Source organism: Myotis yumanensis, unplaced genomic scaffold, assembly GCF_028538775.1.
Source record: "Myotis yumanensis isolate MYYU_CA2020_CCGP unplaced genomic scaffold, mMyoYum1.0.hap1 SCAF_6, whole genome shotgun sequence".
Classification (NCBI taxonomy): domain Eukaryota; kingdom Metazoa; phylum Chordata; class Mammalia; order Chiroptera; family Vespertilionidae; genus Myotis; species Myotis yumanensis.
This window is the reverse complement of record NW_027223757.1, coordinates 30,670,982-30,690,747: the sequence shown is the minus strand read 5'-3', so window position 1 is coordinate 30,690,747 and position 19,766 is coordinate 30,670,982. Positions and strand designations below refer to the sequence as shown.

Below are 19,766 nucleotides of genomic sequence, written 5' to 3'. Positions count from 1 at the left end.
TGATCTGCATATTTCATTTTGTGCCCACTACCCAAAGTAAAATCATCTTCTGTCACCATATATTTTACTCCTTTTACCCTTTACTACTTCTCCCACCCCACTTCCTTCTGGTAACCACCATACTGTGCTATGGTCTATGAGTTTTTGCTTGTTTTTCTTATTTGTCCATTTGTTGTTTTCAGTTTTATATCTCACATATGAGTAAAATCATATGATTCTTAACTTTTTCTATCTGATTTATTTCATTTAGCATGATTTTCTCAAGGTCCATCCATGCTGTTGCAAATGGCAGTATTTAATCTGTTCTTATGGCTGAGTAGTATTCCATTGTACATATGTACCACATATTCTTTATCCAAGCACCTATTAAAGGATACTTCAGTTGTCTTTATGTCTTGGTAACTGTGAATAATGCTGTGATGAACACAGGGGTGAATATACCTTTGCAAATAAATGTTTTCCAATTTTGGGTGTAGATACCCAGAAGAGGGGTTGCTGGGTTATATGGTAACTCTATATTCTTAATTATTTGAGGAACCTCAATACTGTTTTCCATAGTGCCTGTATCAGTTTACATTACCCCTAGCAGTGAATGAGGGTTTCTTTTTCTCCACAAGTTCTCCAACACTTATTACTTGTCTTGTTGAAAATAACCATTCTAAAAGGTGTGAGGTGGTATCTCATTGTAATTCTGATGAGCATCTTTTCCTTTATCTGTTGGCCATTTGTATGTCTTCTTGGAAAAAGTGTCTATTCAGGTCCTCTGCCCATTTTTTAGTTGGATTGTTTGTTTGGTGTTGAGTTATATGAGTTCTTTATACATTTTGATATTAATCCCTTGTTAGAGCTGTTGTTTACAAATATTATCTACCATTCAATTGATTACCTTTTTGTTCTGTTGTCAGTTTCTTTTTAGTTTGGCATAATCCCATTCATTTATTTTTGCCTTTCCTTCCATTGCCTTTGGGGTCAAATTCATAAAATCTTTTCTAAGACCAACATCCCTAAGTTTATTGCCTTTGTTTTCTTCTATGTAATTTATTGTTTCAGATCTTATATTTAGGTATTTGATCCATTTTGAGTCAATTTTTGTATGGGACAAACTGTAGTCTAGTTTCATTCTTTTGTATGAGGCCTTCCAATTTTCACAACACCATTTATTGAAGAGGCTTTCTTTTCTCCATTGTATGTTTTTGGCTCCTTTGTAAAAAATTATTTGCCCATATACAAGTTGGTTTATTTATGGTACCAGTTTAAAAAAGAACACTCTGAAATAGCAAAGGGAACCATACAAAACAATAGCAATGAAGCTTTTGTTGTTGTTTCCATCATTATATGTAATTAGAAAATAACACATATGGTATAGAGAATCTAAAAACAAAACTTATTTACATTTACATAGTTTTTGCCATTATTCCTTTCAATATTTTGAATTTTCTAATAACTTTATATCCAGGAGTCACTGTAGAAATATTCTATTACATCTTCTTAAAGCTTGCATCATAAAAGGGATGAAGATGATGAAAAAGTTATTAATTAAAACTGGCCCTTTGAGGCAGGAGAACTTCAATAAATCTGGGTTTTATAAATGCAAATCTGTATTCAAAGTGACTAAAAACACACATTCATAAATATTCTATTTGCATAAGAAGACACCTCTTTTGTAATCAAATAATAATCACTGGTGATTTGAATTTATTTTAAATACTTGATTAAATATTTCATTTCTGCCAATATAACCATTATGAATTACCCTCCTTAATAATACAAATTTAGGCTTTTCAGGTTAATTTTAATATATTACTTTTTTTTTTTTTTTTTTAGAATCCGATTAGGAGCAATAAGGGTGTTGCAAGTCCTGATCATGCAGAGACGTTAATCACGAATCATGCGATCTCCAATCATCATGTTCCAATCTGCCCTCCAAAAGGAGGGACAGGTAAGGATTATCCTACCTGACGATATATTACATTTTTTTAAAATTAAATCTTTATTGCTCAGATTACATTTGTTCCTCTTTTTTTTCCCCCCTAACTACCTTCCTCCCAGTTCCCGCCCCACCCTCCGCCTCACTCCCCACACACTGTCCTCATCCATAGGTGCACGATTTTTGTCCAGTCTCTTCCCGAATCTCCCACTCCCCTTTCCCCCCAAGAATAGTCAGTCCATTCCCTTTCTATGTCCCTGATTCATTATAATCACCAGTTCATTCTGTACATCAGATTATTTATTCACTTGATTCTTAGATTCACTTGTTGACAGATGCATGTTTGTTGTTCATAATTTGTATCTTTACCTTTTTCTTCTTCTTCCTCTTCTTAAAGGATACCTTTCAGCATTTCGTATAATACTAGTTTAGTGGTGATGAACTCCTTTAGCTTTTCTTATCTGTGAAGCTCTTTATCTGACCTTCAATTCTGAATGATAGCTTTGATGGATAACGTAATCTTGGTTGTAGGTTCTTGGTATTCATCACTTTGAATATTTCTTGCCATTCCCTCTGGCCTGCAAAGTTTCTGTTGAGAAATCAGCTGACAGTCGTATGGGTATTCCCTTGTAGGTAATTGGGTCTCTTTCTCTTGCTGCTTTTAAGATTCTCTCTTTGTCTTTTGCTCTTGGCATTTTAATTATGATGTGTCTTGGTGTGGTCCTCTTTGGATTCCTTTTGTTTGGGGTTCTCTGCGATTCTTGGACCTGTAAGTCCATTTCTTTCACCAGGTGGGGGAAGTTTTCTGTCATTATTTCTTCAAATAGGTTTTCAATATCTTGCTGTCTCTCATCTTCTGGTACCCCTATAATTCTGATGTTGGTGCGTTTGAAACTGTCCCAGAGGCTCCTTACACTATCTTCATATTTTAGGATTCTTTTTTCATTTTGCTTTTCTGGTTGGGTGTTTTTTTGCTTCTTCGCATTTCAAATCTTTGACTTGATTCTTGCGCTCCTCTAGTCTGCTGTTGGGTGTCTGTATAATATTCTTTATTTCAGTCAGTGAATGCTTAATTTCTAGTTGGTTCTTTATCACAACATCGAGGGTCTCATTAGATTTCTTGAGGCTCTCATCAAGTTTATCGGCAGTTTCTAGCAAATTATTGAAAGCCCTCAAAAGTGCGTTTTTTAGCTCTATATCCTCCATTTCTGTCATGTTTTTTTGTCTCCGCATTTTTTATGCTTTCTTGGTGCACCCCCTTGTGGTCTTTGTGCGCAGTCTTGTTGTAGTTAAGCCTTAATTGTTGTCGGCAATACTAGGGGTGAATTGACTTCCAGGCTAACTGGCTATGAGAGTCAGCTGTGTCTGCAGTGGGAGAACTTCTGTGCTGAATCTCTAGGGCGGTGCTAATCTAGCCTTTACCTGAGGCTATCTGGCAAATGCTTCTGTGCAGGGCTTGGGCGGGGCGGGTCCCAGGGGATCTACAGGGCGGGCGGAGCGAGCAGTTATGGCTGCTCTCAGTTCCGTCCCCAGTGGCTCTGCAACCGCTGCAAACCTCGGGGAGAAAGCTGCCTTCCCGCTTCTCCCGTTTGAGTCTGGGTCCCTAGAGACTCACCCGGATCTGGAGCTCAGAGTCTGAAACTCCCTCCCGATTGAAACCAACAACCATGCCCTCCGCCGCCGGCCCACTCCACACGCACCTCTGCACCTTAGTATTTCACCTCCACACTGCGCCTCCTCTGAGTCTCTGTATGGATTTCTCTTTACTTCTAGTTGTAGAATCTCTCCTCAGCCAGCCTTCCTGTGGTTCTGGGTGATGTCCGTTCCGTCTTTTAGTTGTATTTTTGAATTGGTTGTTCGAGGCAGCAAATTCCGGCGTTAACCTATGCCACCATCTTGGTTCCTCCAACGTATTACATTTAACTAGAAAGAAATTGAACAAATACTCTACACAGACTTAAAGCAACAGGACTCCTTCATTGGCTCCTGGTAGAATAGGAAAACTGTCACCTCCCACCCCTTTGTCAAACAAAATGTAGAAAATAACTATTTTTCAAAAATATTTTGGACAAATAAATGGTTAGTTACTGTTATATTGTTTGGCTAAAAATTTCTTTACAGGAATAATTACCTTTCAAAGGATCAAAATATAATGTAATACATACTATAATACCTATTTGATTATAAATACTATAATACCTACTGATTAGAATTGAATCATTTTTTATGAGGACAGTTCAAACTGCTAAAATTTCTCATTTATCACCCTTTTTTTAGACTTACTGTGGTACTGACAAATATAAGTTGTATATATTTACAGTAACTTAATATACATATGCATTGTAAATGATTACTAAAATTAAGTTAATTGGCATACCCATCACCTCACATAGTTATTATATATTTTTGTAGTGAAACCACTTAAGAAAAACTCTCTTGGCAAATTTCAAGTATACAATACAGTATAGTCACCATGCTGCACATTAGACCTCCAGAATGTATTCACCCTGCATAAGTGAATCTGTGTACTTTTTGTACAAGATTTTCCCATTTTTCTATCCCTCAAACCCTAGCAAACACCTTTCTGCTTTATGAGTTCTAATGTATTAGATTCCATGAAAGGAGATCAGGCAGTATTTGTCTTTCTATGGCTGGCTTATTTCATTTAGCACAATGACCTCCAGGTTCATCCATTTATCCATGTTGTCACAAATAGCAGGATTTTTTTTTTTTTTTGAGGCTAAATAACACTCATCTATTGATGGATATTTATGTTGTTTCCATATATTGGCTATTGTGCCTAATGTTGCAATGAACAGAGGGGTACAGATATCTCTTTAAGATACCTGTACTAATTTGCACCCAGAAATGAGATGGCTGATCATACAGTAGTTCTATTTTTAATTTTTTAAAGCATAGATCAGACCGTCGAACTTCAGAGGGAAGGTAGGGGAGGGTGGGGTAAGGGGGAGAGATCAACCAAAGGACTTATATGCAAGCATATAGGCCTAACCAATGGACACAGACACCAGGGGGGTGAGGTCATAAGTGGGGGGGATGGGGGATAATGTGGGGATAAGGACATATATGTAATAACTTAATAAAAAATTTTTAAAAAAACTTCCAGACTGTTTTCTATAATGGCTATACTAATTTACATTACCACCGACAGTATACCAGGGTTCTTTTTTCTTCACATACTCACCAATACTTGTTACCTTTTTTTATGTACTTTTATTGATTTCAAGAGAGGAAGGAAGAGGGAGAGAGAAATAGAAACATCAATGAGAGAGAATCACTGATTGGCTGCCTCCTGCATACCACACACTGGGGATAGAGCATGCAACCTGGGCATGTGCCCTGACCAGGAATCAAACCACGACCTCCTGGTTCACAGGTCAACACTCAATCAAGGAGCCATGCTGGCCAGGCACCTTTGTTTTTTATGATAGCCACTCTAACAGATGTAAGTTAATAACTCATTATGAATTTGATTTGCATTTCTCTGATGGTAAGTGAGTTTGAACATCTTTTCACATACCTGTAGGCCATTTTGATGTACTTTTTAAAGAAATACCTATTCAGGTCCTTAGCCATTTTTTAACTAGGTAATTTGCAGTTTTGTTTGTTTGTTGGCTATTCAGTTGTTTGTGTTCATTACATATTTTGGATATTAATCTCTAATCAGATATATATGATTGGTAAATATTTGCTCCCATTCTGTTGGTTTCTTTTTCAATCTGTTTTTTATTTTGCTCTGCAGAAACATTTCAGATGCAATCCCTCCAAAAGTAGAAAAATCTCATTGTCTATTTTTGCTTTATTGTCTGTGCTTTTAGTGTCATATAAAAAAAATCATTGTCCAGACCAATGTCAAGAAGTTTTTTTTCCCATGTTGTCATTTAGTAATTTTATAGCTTTAGGTTTTATGTTTATTTTTTTTTTCCATCACCATTTATATCGTCTATGCCCTCTTCCACCAGCACCCATTCCCTCTACCCCTGCAATCACCACACTGTTGTCCATGTCCATAAGTTCTTTCTCTTTTTTTTAAGGTTTAATTATTTAACCCATTTTGAGTTCAGTTTTGGATAAGGTGTGGGAAAGGGGTTCAATTTCATTCTTCTCCATGAAAATATCCAGTATTCACAACACCATGTATTGAAAAGACTATACTTTCTTCATCCATGTTCTTAGCACCCTTGTCAATGATCAGTTGACCATAGATGCTCAGATTTATTTCTGGGCTCTCTATTCTGTTACATTGGTCTATAGGTCTTTGTGGTTTTTTAAATGGCAATATCATATTATTTTGATATCGTTTTATCATATACTTTGAAATCAGGAAGTGTGGTCCCTCCATCTTTGTTTTTCTTCTCAAAATTGCTTTGGCTATTCAGGGTACTTTGTGGTTCCATGTGAATTATAGGAGTTTTTTATTATTTCTGTAAAGAATGCCATTGGAATTTTGATAGGGATTGCACTGAATCTGTAGATGGTTTTTGGTAGTCTGGACATTTTAAGAACATTAATTTTTCTAATCCATGAACACAAGATACGTTTCCATTTATCTGTTTCTTTTTTATTTCCTTCATATATAAAAGGTTAAGTGACTGACCGCCCGGTACATATGATGTGCACTGGCAATTTAAAAATAAATGTTGACTCATTCATGCACAATATATATAAAGCTCTTGCTGGCGCCAATCGCACGTGTGTGTTTCGATCTGTCATTATCGATCATGAATTTGGTTGACATTTCTATTATGGAGAAAGGGTGAATAGCAATATTAAAATACTTCTTTAATTAATTTCCTTTCAATGTGCACGAATTCGTGCACTGGGCCACTAGTGTTTTATAATTTTCGATGTATAAGTCTTTTTACCTCTTTGGTTAAGATTACTCCCAAGTAGTTTATTCATTTGGTTACTATTGTGAATGTGATTATCTTAATTTCCTTTTTGGATAGTTGGCTGTTTGTATATAGAAATGTGACTGATTTTTGTATGTCAATGTTGAATCATTCAACTATATTATATTTAGGTATTAATTCTAACAATTTTTGTTATTGAGAAAGTTTTCTACATAAATGATCATGTCACATCAAATACAGATCATTTTACTTCTTTATTTCCTATTGGGATGCCCTTTATTTCTTTTTGCTTTTCTCTTTGCTCTGGCTAGGATGTCCAGTACAATGTTGAATAGAAGTGGTGAGAGAGTGGGCATTTTTGCCTTGTACAGGATCTTCAAAGGAAAGCTTTCAGTTTTTCCTCATTGAATATGATGTTAGCTGTGAGCTTTTCATATATAGCCTTACTGAGTTGAGGTTAAGTTCCTTCCATACCTACTTCCTTGAGAGCTTTAATCACATATGGATGTTGAACTTTGTTAAATGGTTTTTTGCATCTATTGAGATTATTATTTAACTAGAAGCCCAGTGCAGACATTCATGCACCAGTGGGGTCCCTCAGCCTGGCCTGTGCCCTCTCGCAATCCGGGACACCTCGGGAGATGACAGAGAGCCAGTTTTGGCCCAATCCCCACAGGCCAGGCCCCCACTGGTGCACCAGGCCGGTTTTGGCCCGATCCCCGCAGGCCAGGCCAGGCCAGGCCGGGCCTCTGGTGTGCATATAAGATCTTTGGTTAATCTCTTCCCGCCCTCCCCCGTCCCCCCTTTCCTCTGAGATTCATCAAGCTGTTCCATGTTTCCATGCCTGTGGTTTCCACTCCTGCGTTGAGCATCTGCCCCTGGTGATAAGTGTGTGTCATAGCTACCGGCCGGCCGGTAGCTTAGGCTTTTATATAGAGAGATTCTATTTATTGTATTAATATATAATTTTTATTATTTATTATCTGTTAATTGCTGATTATTTGAGATTTTGTAGGCATTTATAGCTATGTACTTTCTTCTTAGAACTGCTTTTGATAGATCCCATAAATGTTGGTTTTTGTTATATTTCCAATTGCACTTGTTGCGAGGTATTTTTTAATTTCTCTTTTGATTTGTTTTTTTGACCTGTTGACTGTTCATAAGCACATTTTTAATCTCCACATATTTGCAAATATTTTAGTTTTCTTCTTTTAATTGATTTCTATTGTTATACCATTGTGTTCAGAAAAGATGCTTGATATGGTTTCAATCTTCTTAAAACTTATTAAGACTTGTTTTATGGCCTAACATACATATGACCTATCCTGAAGAATGCTCCATGTGCACTTGAAAAGAAAGTGTATTCTATTGCTTTTGGATGAAATGTTCTCTACATAGCTGTTAAGTCTATTTGATCCAATGTGTCATTTAAGACTATTTATTTTTTCTGTCTGGATGATCTATTCACTAATGTAAGTGAAATACTAAAGTCCCCTTCTATTATTGTATTTCTATCCATTTCTTCCTTTAGGTATGTTAACATTTGCTTTATATATTCAGGTGCTCATATGTTGGGTGTATAATTATTTACAAATGTTATATCCCCCTTGTTCAATTATATTATACCTTTTTTATGTCTTATTATAGTCTTTGTTTTAAAGTCTATTTTGTCTAAGTATAGCTATCTCAGCTTTCTTTTGATTTCTATTTGCAAAGAATATCTTTTTCCATCCCTTCACTTTTAGTCTCTCTGTCTGCTTACACTTGAAGTGAGTTCTTGTTTTTTTATCCATTCAGCTATATTATGTCTTTTGATTGGAGAATTTAGTCAATTTACATTTAAAGCAATTTTGTTAATGACCTTTTTAAGGAAAAAATAGTGCTGGGCCTGAATGCTCTTATTGTTAATATACACAGCCCTGGGTCATGAAATAATTACACACCTCTTGCCTTCATTTTTCCCATGTCAAGCTAGGAAGGTTGGTGATATATTCTTTATTTTTATTTGAAAGGGAACACGACTTAGTAATAAGAGGCAACAGCCTAGAAGACCAAGGAATCAAGATGAGTTCTAGATTCTCCTGTTTTCTTAGAGCTAAACTGTGGCAAACCACTAAATTTCTCTGAGTTTCATATTCCTCTACTCCAAAATGAAAATTTTAAATATTTAATATTGTCATTGTAAGAATGAAAAAGTGAACATTAAAAAGCTTTGCAAAATATAAAATTCTACTCATAAATCATCATTTATACCATTTTTCCCCATAAAGGGACTTAAATTTATGTTAATTAATCTACTCCCTCTCAGCCAATCTTCCTTGAGAACTTTTAACATTCATTTCTAAAATAGATTACCTGAGTTAGGGTTATTGCTAGAATAAAGCCAAGTGTCCCCCAAAGAAACTGGTACTATTGCCTTGGCCTAGTGAGACCACACAAGGAAGCAAGTGGTCTCTGACTGCCATCAAATTTATAGTTTCAAGAAGCAGTTGAACTCTATGAACGCTGAGTAGCTCACTGATTGGCTTATGTCCAATAAATTAATTCCAATTTGTGTAATGCTATTAGACCATTAGTATCTAATAGGTGGATGAACTTGTATTTCACAGATAGAAGCTTCCCGAGAGCTAAGGTGCAAAAGTAAACTATTTTTTTTCTTAAATTAGCTCTGATGATTCTAATATTGAAAAACATTACGCCCATAGAGAAATTTTCAAAGCATATACAGTGCACTTTGCAAATACAGGATTGAATATACCACTGGCGATTCAAGAGAAAGAATTTTGTTTAACTGTAACCACTGAATGATACTGTATAGCATCCTATCTCTATAGTTGAAATTACATTTCCAAACACTTACAGCTGGATCTGTAGCTTAATATTTTGCACAGGATAACAATAACTATGTCTAGAGCTTAATTACACCAATCAAGGTGAACAAAGAGGAAATGATGCTGTACTTATTTTTTAAGTATTTCTGCCTGGCACCAGTCTGACTCGGTCGAACTAAGAGTTTAAATCTCTGTTCCAATGTTGAGAAGTGACATAAAACTATCGTAGATAACCTTTTACAGCCCCATGTATATTAAGATACCGAGTTTCAAATGCATTTCCAAAGGAAAGGTTCCATTATGTCTTGTACTTAGTAAAATGGTAGGTTCGCCAATGTGGAGGGGCTCTGCCTTCCCACCGCTCCAGCATTCGCTCTACTTTTTCAACTTGTCTCTTGAAACCTGGGATAAAGTAACTATTTGCATAGAATTTTACAGGGTTTAGTTTATGTAAATGGCTTCTTGCAGACTACCTTAGAGGTCTGTGATGAAGTTCTGTACAAAGCAGGATATGGACTGTCTCCGCAACTACAACTCCTTTTGGCAAGAACTTACTTTTGTTCTTCTGTGATCACACCTGCTGAGTCGCCCCTCCAAGTGTAAGGGTGAGTCCTTCTCAGCGGCTCATTTATCCCCGAGTGCCTGCTGGTTGCTGGCGGTTAGTTACAGGCTCTTGGCGAGGAAGCCTCTCGGAGTTATGCAAAGTGAACCAAGCCTTAGCCTACGTCTATGAGAAAAAGGCGACCTCTCAGTGAAGAGAAGGAAAATAGGCAAAAGTGTTGGTCGGCCACCTTCAGCACAACACAAGTAGTTTTTTTTTCTCTCTGAAAAACTGTACTCACATTTCCCTAGAAAGTCTTTTAGAGTAACTTTTTGGAGGAAGATAAGCTTCACGCAGTACCCAACTAATGCCTGCTTTCTAGAAGCAAGTAAAAAAAAAAAAGAAGAAGAAGTGCGTTTGCAGAATTCTTTTCTGCCTTTCTTATTAAACTCACAAAAGGCAACCGGCACTCGCTTCAAAGGAAGCCCCGCCCCTTCAGCTGGGAGAGCCGCTCTTATTTATATTTGCGTAGAGCCCGCCTCCTGCCTAGAGGTTCCAGCCAATCCTGTCACCTCGAATGCTGTGGGCAGAGCTATCGCGATACTCCAGCGGCATCCCGTCGCAGGCTTCAACCGTGTGGACCTGCGCAGAAGGGCCTCTTGAAGTCACCGCCGGAGAAAGGGGGCGGGGCAACTCGACGTGCGCGTACGCCTTGACCCCGCGCTCCATCGCGCACCCAGCAGGTAGGAACTGTGGGTTCAGTCTCCCTCGGGCCGCCCAACACTAACCTGGGGGAGCGCGCGTGCCCACCGCAGGCGGATGTTGGGTGGGTGGCGACTGCGTGCCCTGGAGGTGCGGGGACCCTAGAGGGCCTTGGTGCAGAGGCTTTGAGAACCTGCCTAGGTAGGCGCTCAGGTGGTGGAGGGTCACGGGTCAGAGGGCGGCTATGGAAGGTAACTCTGGACGGAGACTGGGGCCCCAAGGAGGCTGGACCCAGTTGTGCTGGAGTCCGGGAAGCTGAAGGGCTACGAGGGTGCCGCAGCGCGAGTCTCCCCGGCCCTTCCCCATCGCAGAGCTGCGGGCCCCTGGACCGGACCGCCCCGGCTTCCGGGAGAGGACGGGGGTCGTGGGAAGGAGGCTGTGTTCCTCCCCGGGGGGCTTGGGCCTGCAGTGTTTTGTTGGAGCGTCCGAGGAGCTGTTGTCGCGCTCCTGGGCCGCGAGGTGGCTGGTTTGCTCGGCCTGCTGCTTGGGAGCCATCGGGTGCTGACAGCCCTGTCGGGACTCCTCCTCGAACCGCCTTTGAGTCTTTCGAAAGCAAACAGTGGGCATCGCCACTCGCCGCAGGACCTGCCCCCGGAGGCTGGAACCGGGCAGCTGCCTAGCTTCTTGGTGCGTGAGGTTGTAATGCAGCAGAAGGGGAGGCCGAGGCTTCCAAGTTAGTCTGAAAGTTCTCAGTTACCTTTGGAGCCAGATTAATTACATTCGTATTCAAAGCCATCCTTGCACGTTGTACATTGTGACTCCGTGGTAGTTGCTGGGTTTATGCTGTGTTATCTGATGATGGATGGTCACTGTCAAATAGGCAGTATTATTAAATAATGACCATTCAGCTTGTGCCTTTTTTCTCAGTGACTTGCCATTGGCCATGAGGCAGAAATCCTAGATGTTTGGTGTTTTCCAACTTGTATTTAAATTAACTGAGGCTCTAACTGAACAAAATTAAAATAATTTTTAGTTGTTACAGCTATTTTTAATTATTCTGCCAAGTAAATAGCCAAAATGATGACATTCCCCTGAATGGAAATGTCCTGTGATACCGGTACTGTGACCAAAAAGACTAGTTGGTTTATGTTTCCATGCTAGAAACAGAACAGTAGTGAGCAGTAGTGGGCGAAGTGTGCCTTTGCTGGATAGCCCGTGCTCCTTGGAGTTAGCCAGTAAGCTGGCAGTTGAGAATAAAATAGTTTACTTTTGAAAGATGCTATTACATATACATCCTCTTTTTGGTCAGCCTAAGAGCTGTACTTACAGAATTATTGTTTTAAAATCTTTTATCAAGAGTTCAGGCTAGAAAGATTTTGGGAAACAGAATCTGATGGTGAAAAAAGCTTTTGATGGAGGCATTTTTTCAAGTTTATGTGACTAACTTATCTTTTAGGGTTCAACAGATGAAAATACTCTCATCCTGCTGTTATCAACACAGAAAAAGACTGTGGTAATGTTAGAGACTTTTGAGAACTTTTCAGCCATCAGTAACAATTGGGCTTTGATTATGTAGGGCTTACCTTGGACCTAGACATATAGCAGATGTATTCTCCTGCCATACATGTGTGGTAATTCAGGATTTGTGTCCTTTAATGAGATTATAATTTGGTGGTAGGGGGGAATATGAATTTAAGTTTAATTGATATTCATTTGTCTTATTGTCTTATTAATTTAAGATTTTATTTTTCTGGCAGTCTTTCTTTTTTTTTTTTATTAAAGCTACAGGTCAGTCAGTTTTGTCTGTCTCATTCTGGACCAGAAATAATAAAGAATAGTTTCACTTTACCACTAGTCTTCTAGAATGTGGTTAAGAGATGTGAGTCCAAAAAGAAATGTGAGTAAGTACTACTAGGTCCGTAAAAAAGGGGAGGGCATTCATGGAGTTAGAGATCTTTGTTTCACCTTATTTTGTATATCATTTCCATCCTGGCACTGACTTGGCATTGGAGGTACAATGCTGAATAGGATACTGTTGCTGCCTAGTTTTCATGTAGTTCGTAGTCAAACCGTTGAGAACACTGTAGCAGTTGGGATCAAGTAGGAGAGGCTCTTAACTCAGCAGGCCTGGTCAGGGACAGTTTTGGGGGGAAGATTGGGACAGCGACAGAAAAATATGAAAGAGCATTTCAGGCGAAAGGAATTTACATTTAAAAATGCAGGACAGTAAAAGTTCGGTCCATATAGAAAATTTCATATAATTATGTTTTACACAAATACTGTTATTTAAGGGGAAGATTAAGTAGAACCATCAAAGGTGGGATTCATGTGGTATGAAGAAAACCAGGAGATGGATTTGGAATATGGTTAGAGATATACCAGTACTTGACATATTAGCTGCCGATTACCATTATGGTTATAAGTAGCTTATTATTCCTGGATAGAGATCCTATAGGAAAAGAGTCAACCAAAATGTGATTGATTGATTTTTTTTGAGTTATAAATGTATGCTCAGTTTGGGTTTAGTTGGCTAGGATAGTCCCTGGGCATTAGGATTTTTATAAGTTTCCTCAGGTGATTCTAATGTGCAGTGGAGTTTGAGACACACTGATCTGTGGATGTTGATTGTACTAGTATGTATTATAAAGTCCTACTTAGATTGCTTCATCTGTTTCCTTGGGTAAAAGTTTGTCTTTGTTGACTTATTTTCCTGTTGAAGATCCTTTCATGTTTGATGGTTGATTGTGAGCTTATCTTAGCAGTTCAGATTCCTACTTTACTTTCATTCTTTTGGCTTGTACAGTTTATATAAGGGGAGGTTCAGAAGCCCTTGCCTGGCCTAGTTGTCTATTCTGTTCACTGATAATGGGGGAAATTTCTCTATGGGCAGAGTCCATTGTCTTACAATATTCTTCTGTACTCAGTAACAATGGATGTCTTTCCACTTTAGGCACTGTTCCCCCAGAGGATAGATACCCCCACCACAGCTATCTTGCCTTTGTGAAGGAGAGGACAGGTAAGGACCTGCCAATTCCCACTCTATTGCTCCATTATTATCTGTGTTTGTAGCCCTGGACCCACTTTGAGGTCTACTACCAGCTCTGTCACCATTACCCATGGAAGCCCTGTTGGTGATGCCCCATGTTTTGGTGCTAATTCACACCACCATTTTGCTTTTGTCTGATTCTCTGTGCATCATCCTTAGGAATTCCTCAGAGTTTCTGGTCAACTGAAATTTTCCGTTTGATGGTTTTGTTGTTGTTGTTGTTGTAGTAGTTTTAAACAGGGGCTGTGTATTTCTTAATTATCTCTTTAAAACATATTTCTTATTCTCTCCTAGATTTGGAACAGAGTAATTAGGGATGAGGACTTAGTGGGGAGAGATGGGTGTAGTCTGCTCTATGTGCTCCGATTGAAGAAACCAAAACATAATTTATTATCTGTACTAAATTAAAGATCATGATTTGACTTATACTTCTTTTATATTCTCTCCTTAAGTATAGCACAGTGTTGAGTACATAATGAGCACTCAGCAAATACTCGATTGAACTTTATTCAGAAACTAGAGGCCCGGTGCATGACATTTGTGCATTCGAGGGGGAGGGGGTCCCCTCAGCCCACTCAGCCCATCCTGCACTCTTTTGCAGTCTGGGACCCCTTGGGGGATGTCCAACCCCCCCCCCCACCCACCCCCCCCCCCCCACCCCCCGCAAGGGGTCCTTAGCTCTGCCACGGAGGCAGGAGGCTCCTGCCACCACCACTGTGCTCACCAGCTCAGGACTTCTGGCTCCCCCTGTGGGAACACACTGACCACCAAGGGGCAGCTCTTGCGTTGACTGTCTGCCCCCTGGTGGTCAGTGCACGTCATAGCAACTGGTCATTCTGCCGTTCGGTCGATTTGCATATTGGGGTTTTATTATATAGGACGGAATTAATTGTTGAAACTATTTCTTAAACTTCACGTGAAACCAACTTTTAATTGTTTATACATCTTATTTTTTTCCAGCTACATGAAATAGGTTGAAATAGGCACCAACCATCACTGTGGCTTTATGATTTAACCTCTGTAAGTTATTCTGTTTCATGTAGTAATTGGCTATCTTGGGAAAAGTGTACTTTGAGGCCTAAGTCATATAGGCTGCTTTCAGACCAATTTCCCCTTTTGAGATAGCAAAGCTTTCTTTTCCTTTTTCCCATACCTTCAAAAAAAAAACAAAACAGTAAGTTTTTGTTTGTTTTTTCTGTTTCAATCTTTTTTAAAAATTGAATTTATTGGGGTGACATCTATACTAATAAAAGTCTATGTGGTCATCATGCCCTCACGCCGCAACAAGCAATCACCAGGAGGCTGCGTGCACAGCAGGTGCATGCAGATGGGTGGAGCTGCGTGAGTTGGGAGGTGCACATGGATGGGCGGGGACTTGATGCTGTGTCCCCGGTGGGGACTTGACTAGGAGATGCATCAGGGGAGCGGATGGTGGCTGCCGCTGCCCAGGGCCGGCGCAAGGCTCAGGCAAGCCACGGATGGCGGCTGCCACTGCCCAGGGCCAGCCCGAGGCTCACGCAAGCTGCGGATGGCAGCTGCCGCTGCAAAGGCTCTAGGCTCAGACAAGCTGCAGTGGCTGCGAGGGCTGAAGCTCAGGCAGCCTCATGGCCAGCATTGGCAGCAACAGAGGCGTGATGGAGGTGTTGCCTTCCCCTGATCGCCGGGTCGCCTCCCGCAGAGGGAGGCCAGACTGCATCTTAGGCCACTCCCTATGGGTAGTGGGCCCAAGTTGTCAGTAGGACATCCCCTGAGGGCTCCCGGACTGTGAGAGGGGGCCGGCCAGGCTGAGACACACACACACACACACACACACACACACACACACACACACACCCGCCAGTGCACGAATTTTCATGCACTGGGCCTCTAGTTGGTTAATAAAATTATATAGGGTTCAGTGCTACAGTATATCATCTGTATATTGTATTGTGAGTTACCACTCCAAGTCAAGTTTTCCATTACTATTTATCACTTCTTTACCCTTTTCTACCTTCCACCATCCTCCACTCTCTTCCCTCTGGCAATCACCATACTGTTGTCTGTGTCCAGGAGTCTTTTTTTTCTTTTCTTTGCTTAATTTCCTCACCCTTCTCACCCTGTCCCCAATCCCTTCCCCTCTGACAAGTGTCAGTCTGTTCTCTGTGTCTGAACCTAGTGAAGTTTATTTTCTTCACTAGGTTCCACAAATAAGTGAAATCATATGGTACATATCTTTCTCTGACCAGCTTATTTCACTTAGTATAATACTCTCTAGGTCCATCCATGCTGTTGCAAAAGGTAATATTTCCTTGTTTTTTACTGCTGAGTAGTAAGTAGTTCATTGTGTGAATGGACACAGCTTTTTTACCCATTCATCTACATAGAGTTCAAGTGCCTGTACATTTTTTTGTTCTCTTGTTTTGTCTACTTCGTTTCCCCTGGTTGCCATTATCACCTTATTCCTTGCCCAGCTATCCCTCTTAACTTTTTTATCTGCTAATTCATAAAAAGAAATATATTTCTCTATTTTTATCTTTCTCTTTTGAAAGATCTATTTTGGGGGATTTTTAAGGCTATGTAAGGATCAAGTGAAGTTTTGTTAACCCTTTGGGATTATAAAACAAATTTTAAATTCTGTAGTGATGATATGAGTGTACATGTTACTAAAATTCTTTAAATATGCATTTCTAGGATATTTGAGAGATATACTTTAAGTGTATTTTTAGAATTTATTTTATTCAACAAATTATTATTAAATTTATCCATTAATTACTGTTAAAACCATCAGAATTTATATGCTGCATGAGATTTTGGTCATTATGTTCATTAGCTGTGTTTGACTTCTTAAAAAAATTATTCACTGCTTTTTGTATTCCTCTGAAGATTTCATGTTATATATATGGACTACTAGTTTATGCTGAATTTCTCATCTGGGAGCCCTTTAACTCTGAAGTTCTCTCTCAGAATGCCTACTGTTGCATTTGTCTTCTAGAGTTCACGTTTACCCATTAAAAAAAAAAGTGAAAATGAGCAACCGACGGAAACGCGCTCCTCCAGTGAAAGTAGATGAAGAAAAGCAACAGCAGCTTCGTTGGAATATGCATGAGGACAGAAGGAATGAACCTGTCACCTTAACTGATGATGAGCATCCCTGCACAGCTTCAGAGTCCTCTTCTGCTCACTGCATCATCATAGATGATAGCCTAAAGGAAGAAGTGGCTCACAGAGATAAAAAGAGATGTTCAGAGTCAGTGTGCATCTCAAAATCAATCAATAAAGAAGAGATTGGTGACAGTTTTTCCCCTTTGTCAGTAAAGCTGAATATTGTGATTTCTCCCTGTCACTTTGATAATTCTTGGAAAGCACTTCTAGGAGAATTCACTCTTCAGCTTCTTCCGGAACAGAGTTTAATTGAAAATTTTTCTGAAAGGAGTTTTACACTGGTCAGTTCAGAGTCAAGCAGTCAGTTCCTGATCTATGTTCATTCAGAATGCATAGATGTGGAGAAACAAGAAAAAGGACTCAACAAGCCAAGCAGTGTTTGTGACAAGGGTACCCGAGTAGAATCATCCTTCAGTGGTGAAATGTTAGAGGATTTGGGGTGGCTACAAAAGAAGAGAAGAATAAAACTTTATCACAAACCAGATGGAAATCACATTATTAAGGTACTCAATTTCTGTGGTGTCTTTTTTTTTTTTTAATGTATTGAATTTTTACAGAGGAAGGGAGAGGAATAGAGAGTCAGAAACATCAATGCGAGAGAAACATCGACCAGCTGCCTCCTGCACACTCCCCACTGGGGATGTGCCCGCAACCAAGGTACATGCCCTTGACCAGAATCGAACCTGGGACCCTTGCGTCCGCAGGCCGACGCTCTATCCACTGAGCCAAACCGGTTAGGGCTCTGTGGTGTCTTTTAAGATGCTTCTGCATTGGGCAGTCCTTTTTGAAGTTATCTTACTAGGAAGGTCTGTTAAGCCAGCAATAACCTTTCATTAAGTTTCAAAGTACACTTTATTTTGGGCTTTCATAATAACTATTATATATGTGTGTGTGTGTGTGTGTGTGTGTGTGTGTATGTAATATACGTATATTATATATAGTATATGTAATATATACATATATATATTACAGCTGGTTATTTTCAGGCTGAACTTTTTCAATGAGATCTTCCCAATTCCTCCTTTGCAGCTCTACTCTTAATGACTTGTTTTGGTCCTCATTATCTCTTTCTCTTCCCTTAGCAATCCTTTAACCATTTCCCTGCTTGCCTTTTCAACTCTTTGATCTATTTTGCCTCTGGAATAGTATAATTTGAAATGCAAGTGAGATTCTGTTCTTTACTGCCTACAGAATTAAGTATAATCTGGCATATAAGTCCTTCCTTTGATAGACCCTTGTCTACTCCAGCTTTATCTTTTACCACTCCACTTTTCATTTTGTCCCAGAAATTCCATATCGGTTTGTTTCCTGCACATTTCCTGCCACCTTTCCACATCTTTGCTTTTTAGCAGTTCCTTCTACCTGCGTTGTCCCCTTCCTCTTCTTTGATAATTCTTGGTCATTCTTTAATATTTAGCTCAGAGTTTACTTCATATAGGGAGAGCTTTTCTTAAACTCCATGGATGGTGTTAAGGTGCCTTCCCCATCACACCTGATGCCTATGCTTAATTTTGCCTCTCTCACTTGTAGCATACTTACATTTTAGATCTTTCTCCCTCACTAGACTATAAAGTTTTTTATCTTTGCAGCCTAGTAAAATGCCTGATACTAAAGAGATTTTCAGTAAATAAATGAATAAATTTATTATTCATTTCAGGCTCTGCTACTCAGTAGCCAAGTCACTATGTGAATCCTTTAAATGTTCTAATTGCAGCCTTTTTCTGTGTGAAATATAAACATTACCCATTCTTTCTTTAAAAAATAGATTTTTATTGATTTTTAGAGAGAGAGGGAGAGGGATAGAGAGAACATTGATGTGTGAGGGAAACATCGATCAGCTGCCTTGTGCATGCCCTCTACTGGGGATCAAGCCCTAACCCAGGCCTGTACCTTGACTGGGAATCGAACCAGGGACCCCTTGGTTAATGAGTCAGTGCTCAACCACTGAACCACACCAGTGGGCATTAATACCCATTCTTTTTACTTCATACAGTTGGGTTGAGAATCAAGTGAGATAATGTAAGTAAATATACTTTGTAAACTTTGAAGCAGGTCAACATGCCTTCATGCTAAAACTTGAAAGGAAAAGAAGTTCTAATATGTTGAATCTATCTTTGTTCAGTTGAAAACTGTGTCTTTTGTATTTCTCACATTAAAAAGCAGTTACGTTTTAGCCCTGTTTGTAGTTTCAGAACTGACAATAGGAAATGAGAAAATTTAGAAGTGTTAAACTATAATTATTCCCTAGACAATGAACTTATGCAACCAAGCATTCTCTCTCTTTGTTGATTGTGAGTATCAAAATTGTGGCTCAATGATAACAAGTAAGAATTTATAGATTTGTATCTGTGTTCTGTCCACCTCCCTTACAATCCAAGTTTTGATCTATTCTGTGTTACTTGACCTTGATTTGTATAACTATTTAAGTATTTACTAGGTGTATCGGTTAATAATGCGGATTTTGTAATCAAAGAAAACACAATAATTTCAAGAGAAACATCAAAAGTGCTTTATTCAAAGTAATGTTCATCGCTAGCTACATATTTCCTCCATCTTTCAGTTAATTTGTGGATACCGTCCCAATAGAACTTTTCTTGTTTTGAGGCAAACCGTTCAGAGACCCAATTTTCCCCTTCTTCATATGTTTTAAAGTGCTGCTCAGAAAGTGCATGTGCCATCAATCGGAACAAGTGGTAATCTGAAG

At 39.2% G+C, this 19,766-nt stretch overlaps 1 protein-coding gene and 1 non-coding gene across 3 annotated transcripts in view; one reads left to right on the top strand and one right to left on the bottom strand.

The window, feature by feature from the left end:
- Nucleotides 1-1,825: 1,825 nt before the first annotated feature.
- Nucleotides 1,826-1,962, bottom strand: LOC139013341 (U8 small nucleolar RNA). The gene has a single exon (XR_011471993.1). It is a non-coding gene; the product is annotated as a U8 small nucleolar RNA (small nucleolar RNA).
- Nucleotides 1,963-11,516: 9,554 nt separating this feature from the next.
- Nucleotides 11,517-19,766, top strand: part of SHPRH (SNF2 histone linker PHD RING helicase) — a 66,448-nt gene continuing 58,198 nt past the window's right edge. Inside the window, exons 1-3 of one of the 2 annotated variants that reach the window (XM_070417847.1) lie at nucleotides 11,517-11,562; nucleotides 13,826-13,891; nucleotides 16,893-17,565. In XM_070417847.1, the coding sequence (XP_070273948.1) occupies nucleotides 16,927-17,565 (639 nt within the window). In that variant the 5' untranslated portion in view covers nucleotides 11,517-11,562; nucleotides 13,826-13,891; nucleotides 16,893-16,926. The remainder of the gene's footprint in view (nucleotides 11,563-13,825; nucleotides 13,892-16,892; nucleotides 17,566-19,766) is intronic. The other variant, XM_070417846.1, reaches the window with a different exon arrangement.